Below are 9751 nucleotides of genomic sequence, written 5' to 3' on the forward strand. Positions count from 1 at the left end.
GAGGCATCTTTAAGATGCTATCAACCAAAAAAGCCTTTTATACAAAGTATTAAATACGTGTCAGTAGTTCAGCACTTTCTGCTTGAGTCATTCAGTTGTTATTACATATAACTCATTTTCCAGAATTTTTTATTTTATATTTGTATTGTTTGGGTTTTTACGAAAATCTGGTTTAATTACTTGTCAACAACTCCTTTCGAAATATTATTCCTGCGAAAAAGCGTGTTCAATACTTATTTCCCCCGCTGTATCTTCGTTAATGTTTTGTTCATTTACTTCTCAAATTTTCATTTAAATCAAGATTTTAATGTTATTCCTAATGAAATATTAACTGCATTACTTTGTGTGTGTTACAGTAATGCCGTATAACAGCGCCCATCACTGTGTAGTTGAGGTGGAAAACTTCTTGCTTTTATTGGGTGGAGAAGACCAGTGGAACCCTAATGGTAAAGCATGAACATAAATGCATATCACTGTTATGAAATCCTTAAAATATGTTATTGTTTTTAAAACAAATATGTGTATTACCTTCCCAGGCAAACACAGCACCAACTTCGTAAGCCGCTATGATCCAAGATTCAATAGCTGGATACAACTACCGCCCATGCAGGAGAGGTATGATGCCTTCTGAAAATGACTTATTATTCATAAAATAATAGGAGCTCTTCATAACAGGAGTGTAATTATTCCTTAAGCCTTTGTGATGAATTTTTCGCTCTTGGCTGCAGCGGAGGTATTCGCTGTAAACAGCCTCCAACGTTGACTGATTTTAAGAGCCGATCTTTTCATCTTGTCTTTGTTTCAGGAGAGCGAGTTTCTTCGCTTGCTGCCTGGATAAGCACTTGTATGTTGTTGGGGGAAGGAACGAGACAGGTTATCTGTCTAGCGTTGAAGCCTATAACCTTGAGACAAACGAATGGAATTACGTTTCGTCTCTTCCACAGCCGCTGGCTGCGCACGCAGGCGCCGTGCACAATGGGAAAATATACATCTCAGGTTTGACGATACACTTCATCCAAACAGTGAATTAATCAAAATGTCTGAGATGTTACTAACAGGTGCCATTGCAGCAGTGAAGCCTACAAGTGTTTGAACCAAAATATTCACTACAAAAATATTACAAACACAGTTTGGGTTTTATTTCTTAGAAATGTTTGGAACAACAAAACCCAAAATAAAGTGTTTTTTGAAAGCCGTTTAAGTACCTTGATGTATTTCCGAATGTTATTGAGTTTAAGAATAACAACAGAATTTTAGAAAGTTTACAACTGAAGTCAAAACCATTAGCCCTGTTGTGAAATATGTTTTCTTTCTCAAATATTTCTCAATTGATATTTAATGGAGCAATGGAATTTTCACAGTATTTCCTATAATATTTTTTTCTTATGGAGTAAGTCTTATTTGTTTTATTTTGGCTTGGGAAAAAGCAGTTTTATGTTGTTTTAAAACCATTTTAAGGTCAATATTATTAGCCCCTTTAAGCAATTTGTTTTCCATTATCTACAGAACAAACTAGAGATCTGCGTGGGACTAAATTTTGAATCCCGCTCCTGCCCGCACCCTCCAGGTTTTAGCCTGAACCCGACCGCTCCCGCTTATATTAAGAATTTGTTGTCCCGCTGCCCGACCCGCCCCGTTTTCTGCCCGCCGCGCCTGATCCCGCTAAAGAGCGGGGGAGAACAAAACCAAAAATCACCCAGCTATACAGTCCAGACAGCCAAGCTGTCTGTATAAACACACACACAAGCACCAAGCACACACACACAGAAAAAAAAGAATAAATATATATTTACACACATTTACTCAAGTAAATAAACAGAATTAATGATGGGCTAAAAATCTGCGGAATTCTGCGCACACAGATTCCTAGTGGGCCTACCAATAAGTTGGGAGTAAATGCTTCTGTATTCATCATATAATTGGACAAAAATATTGATCACAAAATGAAAATTCTGTCATTTATTAAACCCTAAGCCATTCCAAACTCAAACTGTTTTTGTAAATCTTTAGAACATAAATCAGTATATGTATTCTCAGAAATAAAGATACAAATGCTGCCACTGCCATTTTTCAAAAGGTACTCTTTTGTACTTTTTAGGTACTGATATGTAGCCCTAAATTTTAACTTAAAAATACCCTGTTAGTGGGCGCAATAGCCTAGCTGTTAGCGTGCCGACATATGGTGCAGTAGCACGTCAGCGTGTCCCGAGTTCGAATCCCCCCTCGAGGACATTTCCCAACCCTACCCCCCCTTGCTCTCTCCCACTGCGCTTCCTGTCTCTATACTGTGCTATCTAATAAAGGAAAAAAGGCCTAAAATAAATTTTTTTTTTTTTTAAAGAGCCTGTTATACCCTTATTTCTGATTGTTGTTGATTCAGATTTTATAAAAAAATTATTTTAATAAATAATATATTTGTGTTCTGAAAATGAAGACATTTCTAATTAATACATTTGGACTAAATTCTTATTTCAGAGTGAACTAACCCTATAGTGTTTCTAAAATAAACAAATTAAAATTTATTTTAATCAAAAATAAATGTTGAAAATGTTAATTATTTTAACAATTTTAAATAACTATATAATAATAATAACAATAATAATAATAATAGGTGGCACGGTGGCACAGTGGGTAGCGCCTCACCTCACAGCAAAAAGGTCGCTGGTTCGAGCCTCGTTTGGGTCAGTTTGCGTTTCTGTGTGGAGTTTGCATGTTCTCCACGTGTTCGCTTGGGTTTCCTCCAGATGCTCCAGTTTCCCCCACAAGTCCAAAGACATGCGCTATAGGTGAATTGAATGAACTAAATGGCCATAGTGCATGTGTGTGAATGCAAGAGTCTATGGGTGTTTCTGAGTGTTGGGTTGCAGCTGGAAGGACATCCGCTGCGTAAAACATGTGCTGGATAAGTTGGTGATTCATTCCGCTGTGGCAACCCCAGATTAATAAAGGGACTAACCCGAAAAAATATAAATGAATTAATAATAATAATAATAATCCCATCAAGAAATGTCAAACTTACCTAAACAAAATGACATATACTTTTAGCAGGCAACAATTACAAAAATCTCAATTTTTCAATCCCTTTTTTTTATTAAAATATCAGCAAAAAAACAACACCAATAATCAGAAGTGGCCAAATTTGATTCCATGTTGATTTATTTTCTTCTTCATTTCTTTAACCTCATATTAAAACTAGTGTATATTCTGTTTCAGGTGGTGTTCATAATGGTGAATATGTGTCATGGCTGTACTGCTACGACCCCGTGATGGACGTTTGGGCTCGGAAACAGGACATGAACACCAAACGGGCCATACACGCTCTCGCAGGCATGAATGACCGCCTCTACGCTATTGGGGGAAACCACTTAAAGGGTAATTTCTAGAGCCATAACCCAAATCACAGCAGCTCTTGCGTTGTACTACTCTAATCTATAAAGTTTCTTTCAATGATTAGATTTCCAGCTTATTAAAGTAAAAGGCTTAGCATATAAATAAACATCTGGGGTTTCCATTGACCATCTGTGCTGCTTGTTCAAGCTACTCTAAAATGAGCTCGAGCAACACAATACTTGAGCTTTTTTTTGGGACAACTTAATTATGTTTAATCCACTTAAATGTGTTAACTTGAGAAAAAAAATGGAGGTTTGAGGTTTCCATTGAATATCTGTGTGTGTCTGTGTGTAGGATTCTCTCATCTGGATGTGATGCTGGTTGAATGTTACGACCCTAAAGCAGATCAGTGGAGCATCCTGCAAACGCCTATTCTAGAGGGACGCAGCGGGCCTGGATGTGCCGTTCTTGATGACAGTATTTACCTGGTGGGAGGCTACAGCTGGAGCATGGTAAACACAGCTCACATAATAGCTGCATATAGAGTTGAAGTCAGAATTTTTAGCCCTCCTCTTAAATTTTAATTCTTTTATATATTTTCCTCAATTTCTGTTTTTAACAGAATGAAGATTTTTTTCAACACATTTCTAAACATAATAGTTTTAATAACTTATTTCTAATACCTAATTTAGTTTTTCTTTGCCATGATGACAGTAAACAATATTTGACCAGATGTTTTTAAAAACACTAGTATTCAGCTTAAAGTGACATTTAAAAGCTTAACTAGGTTAATTAGGCAAGTTAGGGTAATTAGGTAAGTCATTGTGTAACAGTGGTTTGTTCTGTAGACAATCGAAAAAAATATTTCCTAAGGGGGCTAATAATATTGACTTTAAAATGTTTGAAAAAAATTATAAAAACTGCTTTAATTTTAGCTAAAATAAAACAAATAAGGCTTTCTCCAGAAGAAAGAAATTACAGGAAATTCTGTAAAAAAATCCATATTTGGTTAACAATTAAGAAATAATTGAAAAAGAATAAATATTTCACACGAGGCCTAAAAAATTTTGCCCCCAACTGTATGCACAGCGAGGCCAAGAAACAAATAAATTACTATTAATAATAAATAATAATAATAATAAACTTTATTTGCTTTTCTTAAACACAAAGAATTTTCTTAAACCCCAAAAAATATTTTGCTGCATCTTCAAACTATAAAATGTGCTTTTTTTGTGTTCAATCCACCTAAATTTGTTAGCTGATTTCTTTTGGGTCAACCTAAATGAATTGTCTGCAACCTTGCATTTTATTAATTTTTTTATTGTTAAAAAATACTGGATTCCACGCGATGTTGTCCCAAAACAAATTAATTAAGTTACCCTAATTTCTTCACAAAATTAAGTTGCTACCCCAAAAAAACACCAGTATTGTGTCAATTCAGCACATAAATACGTAGCTTGAATACGTAGTTTTAATAACTCATTTCTAATAACTGATTAATTTTATCTTTGCCATGATAACAGCACATAATATTTGACTAGATATTTTTCAAGACACTTCTATACAGCTTAAAGTGACATTTAAATGCTTAACTAAGTTAATTATGTTAACTAAGCAGGTTAGGGTAATCAGGCAAGTTATTGTATAACGATGGTTTGTTCTGTAGACTATCGAGAGAAAAAAATAGCTTAAAGGAGTTAATAATATTGTCCTTAAAATGGTGTTTAAAAAAACTGCTTTTATTCTAGCCAAAATAAAACAAATAACTTTCTCCAGAAGAAAAAATATTATCGGACATGCTGTGAAAATTTCCTTGCTCTGTTAAACATCATTTGGGAAATTTTTAAAAAAGAAAAAAAATTCAAAGAGGGGCTAATAATTCTGCCTTCAGCTGTATATTCTGTATGTATATGTAGATGTTGGTTGTACACTTATTATCACAGTGCATTGTGGAATTGATTGAGTGCACTTCAGAATGCCCACTGTTTCAGACACCACTACATATGGCTGCTCCATCAAATAGTGCACAATTTAAAGGGACAGTTGACCCGAAATTGAAACTCTGTCATGGTTTATTCACCCTTTACTTGTTTCAAACTAATTTGCCTTTTTATAGTAATTGTTTTTTCTAATATAGAAGTCTTAGCTTACAGGTTTTCAGCATTTTTCCAAAACATCTTCTTTAGTGTTCAAGAATAAAGAGTTAGGATCAACTTGAGAGTGTGTAAATAAAGTGAAAATGAAAATGGGTGAACTATCCCTTTAAGAGTGTGTGCGTATCAGCTGGAAGAGATTATGGGAGATGCCGAGATGGAGTCTATGAGAGTAGCAGAGGTACGCAATTAAGGTGGCTCAGTGGTTGGCACTGTCGCCTCACAGCAAAAAGGTTGCTGGTTCGAGTCCTAGCTGGACCAATTGGCATTTTAGTGTGGAGTTTGCATGTTCTCCCCGTGTTGGCGTGGGTTTCCTCCGGGTGCTTCAGTTTCCCCCGCAGTCCAAAATCAGGCGCTATAGGTGAATTGAATAAACCAAATTGCCCGTAGTGTGTGTGAATGAGTGTATATGGGTGTTTCCCAGTACTGGGTTGCTGCTGGAAGGGTATCCGCTGTGTAAAACAGAGTATGTCAGAATACTCTGAAATAGAGACTAAGACGAAGGAAAATGAATGAATGAACAATGATGGTGGAGTGCCCTCTAGTGGTCTCGCCTGACAGGAGTTCTGATAAATATTACTCAATGTCCACCATGAAATATCGTAATAACTGGTCAATTATCTTTTTCAGGGGGCTTACAAATCATCCACCATTTGCTACAGCCCAGAGAAAGCCACATGGACAGAAATGGAAGGAGAAGTGGCTGAACCTTTAGCCGGGCCAGCCTGCGCCACAGTCATACTGCCAGCCTGTTTACCATTTAACAAATAACTTTACCGAACGTGGCCCAGAAAAGGAACAAATCTCTTGGGATGGAAATCCAACGGTTAAATGAATCAAATAAACACGGAGACTCTCCCTATGAAACGCCGCCAGCTTTTGAACAGGAGGTGATGATGAGGTGTACAGATTATTATTTTTTTACTGGTCTGACAAGAGCACTTTGTTTCTTTCATACCTAAAAAGTTTGAAACTGATCTAATCATCGACTTTGCGTATTTGATGCTCATGTGTGTTGACATTCAGCTGCTCATATTCAATCCTTTTTTGACGGCAAATGATTTTACTTGCCATAGCACGCATCCTTGTTTTTTTTTTTCGGAAACCAAATCGATATTCCTTCCATACGTGCTTTGTATTTTGTGGAAACCGCCGATCAAAGACAATGTTGACGTGGGGAAGACTTTTCACGTTTTTACAAGCAAAACTCACGATTCTGTGTACACCCGTAGAGTAGATATCAGCTATTTAATATATATCACACCATGTCTGCTTGTTAGATATTGTCGCCATGCTTAAGTGGCACATTGTGATTTGTACAGATGAGAGGGGAATAAATGTGAACTATAAAAACTTCAGTGAAACACAAGTTATGATTTACTGTTTGAACAATCAGTATATTATTTATTTAGCCATGTGGTATATATGCATGGCGTGAAGTGAAAAGCTTATTGTGTTATGCTGTGGGTGCATATTTGTTTATGTTTATATTTCTCACAGTGCCTATTTTGTAGCATCAGGCTGCTTCGTTTCATACAATTTTCTCATGATGAAAATCCGTTTTAAAATGAATATCTTGTTAAACTATCGCCCTGATTGGTTTCTCTGAGACGTGATATGAAATCTGAGAATCGTTGCACTGGTGTTTGTTGGCCCTTTTGATGAGAACAAAAGGGGAATGTTTTTCATTGTTGTAAATAATCGCTTGCAGTGGAACATTTTTGTGCTCATAGGATTTATTCTCAAATCCTGTTATGTTCTTTACATTTAGTCTATGAAAATAAAACAGAATTTCTGGATCAATAATCTGTCTCGAGTTCCCTTTAGTAACAAGATTATACACATAATAAAATATTGTAAAGCATCCTATTGAAAATATGAAATTAAAAGAGAGATTTGTGAGGGGTGTACTTATTGTATATATGCTGAGCGCTATATATATATATATATATATATATATATATATATATATATATATATATATATATATATATATATATATATATATATATATATATATATATATATATATAGTAAATAATATTTGACTAGATATTTTTCAAGACACTTCTATACAGCTTAAAGTGACATTTAAAGCTTAACTAGGTTAATTAGGTTAACTAGGCAGGTTAGGGTAATCAGGCAAGTTATTGTATAATGATGGTTTGCTCTGTAGACAATGGAAAAAAATGTATATAGCTTAAAGGGGCTAATAATATTGTCCTTAAAATGGTGTTTAAAAAAACTGCTTTTATTCTAGCCAAAATAAAACAAATAACTTTCTCCAAAAGAAAAAATATTATCAGACATACTGTGAAAATTCCCTTGCTCTGTTAAACATCATTTGGGAAACATTTAAAAAAGAAAATAAATTTCAAAGGGGGGTGATAATTCTGACTTTTACTGTATATTCTGTATGTATATGTAGATGTAGATGTTAATGTAATCATTTTGACCTTAAAGTGGCTTTTAAAGAATTAAAACTGATTTTATTCTAGCTGAAATAAAACAAATAAGACTTTCTCCAGAAGAAAAAAATATTATCATATATACACATATACACAGATAGAGAGATAGATAGATAGATAGATAGATAGATAGATAGATAGATAGATAGATAGATAGATAGATAGATAGATAGATAGATAGATAGATAGATAGATAGATAGATAGATAGATAGATAGATAGATAGGTAGGTAGGTAGGTAGGTAGGTAGGTAGGTAGGTAGGTAGGTAGGTAGGTAGGTAGGTAGGTAGGTAGGTAGGTAGGTAGACAGACAGACAGACAGACAGACAGACAGACAGACAGACAGACAGACAGACAGACAGACAGGTAGGTAGGTAGGTAGGTAGGTAGGTACATAGATAGATAGATAGATAGATAGATAGATAGATAGATAGATAGATAGATAGATAGATAGATAGATAGATAGATAGATAGATAGATAGATAGATAGATAGATAGATAGATAGATAGATAGATAGATAGATAGATAGATAGATAGATAGATAGATAGATAGATAGATAGATAGGTAGGTAGGTAGGTAGGTAGGTAGGTAGGTAGGTAGGTACATAGGTACATAGATGGACATAGATAGATAGATAGATAGATAGATAGATAGATAGATAGATAGATAGATAGATAGATAGATAGATAGATAGATAGATAGATAGATAGATAGATAGATAGATAGATAGATAGATAGATAGATAGATAGATAGATAGATAAAATAAATCAATTATTAGAAATTAGTTATTAAAACTGTTATGTTTAGAAATGTGTTGAAAAAAAACTCTGTTAAACAGAAACTGGGGAGAAAAGGCTGATAATTCTTACTTCAACTGTATATTTATATATACCCCTCACAAATCTCTCTTTTAATTTCATATTTTTAATAGGATGCTTTACAATTTTATATTTGTGCATATACTTTAGATTAGTGGGTACTGAAGCCAAATCTGGAGCTAGAACAAAATAACTTGAGATAACGGTCCAAAAAGTAGTACAACCAAATTTATATGTTATAGAAAAATATTAAATACAATTTAAAAAAAGATGAAAAATCAAAAGCAAAATTTTTTTAAAATTTAGTTTCAATTTTTGTAGGTTGTGATTTTTTGCAATATTTTGCTTGAATTTTATTTTATTTTATTATGTTTCTATTTCTAAAGATGTTTGGTGACTAGAAAAGTATTTTAATAAATATATCTGTTTATTAAATCAGTTTTGTTTAAATGCACCAAAATACATTGCCTATATTCACTGAGAAAAATAGATAAAAATATTCATTTTCAAAATGGGGTGTACTCAGTTATGCTGAGCACTGTACATATAATATATGTTTGCAGTAATACAACAACTGAGACATTACTGTTTTGCTACCATCTTCAATAATGTTTTTGAGCTGATGATTTGATTATCATCGTTTGAATCATATTAAAGAAGTTAAATACATCTAGAGTATTACTGCGAATAGACAGGATATGAATGAATATATATGACAAACTTAAGATACTTTCAAACTTATGTGCTTTAGATTTGTTTGTTTCGATGTGGTATTTGCACATGGACTTTTAATTTTCAGTCAGCCAGTCCAACGGCTTCCAGTGAACTGTCTTTCCATGACAAAAATCGCCTCGTTTAACATCTGCTTTCTTTAAAAATATGCGATCTTCACTGGTTGATTGATATACGATATAAAGTGCGTCTCAAACCGAGAAGGGTCTGGCTGCATGTAATGCTTTTGAATGGGCTCACCTAACCCC

At 34.2% G+C, this 9751-nt stretch overlaps 1 protein-coding gene across 2 annotated transcripts in view; it reads left to right on the forward strand.

Annotated features, from left to right (window-relative positions):
- klhl14 (kelch-like family member 14) overlaps positions 1 to 7289 on the forward strand; it is a 40374-nt gene extending 33085 nt beyond the window's left edge. For both annotated transcript variants that reach the window (XM_087310119.1, XM_087310118.1), the window contains 6 exons: positions 357 to 446; positions 537 to 615; positions 806 to 996; positions 3214 to 3372; positions 3685 to 3842; positions 6114 to 7289. In XM_087310119.1, coding sequence (XP_087166245.1) covers positions 357 to 446; positions 537 to 615; positions 806 to 996; positions 3214 to 3372; positions 3685 to 3842; positions 6114 to 6254 — 818 coding nt within the window. In that variant the 3' untranslated portion in view covers positions 6255 to 7289. The remainder of the gene's footprint in view (positions 1 to 356; positions 447 to 536; positions 616 to 805; positions 997 to 3213; positions 3373 to 3684; positions 3843 to 6113) is intronic.
- The last annotated feature ends 2462 nt before the right edge of the window (positions 7290 to 9751 follow it).

Source organism: Danio rerio, chromosome 24 (assembly GCF_052040795.2).
Source record: "Danio rerio strain M-AB ecotype USA chromosome 24, GRCz13ab, whole genome shotgun sequence".
In the NCBI taxonomy this organism is placed as follows: Eukaryota; Metazoa; Chordata; class Actinopteri; order Cypriniformes; family Danionidae; genus Danio; species Danio rerio.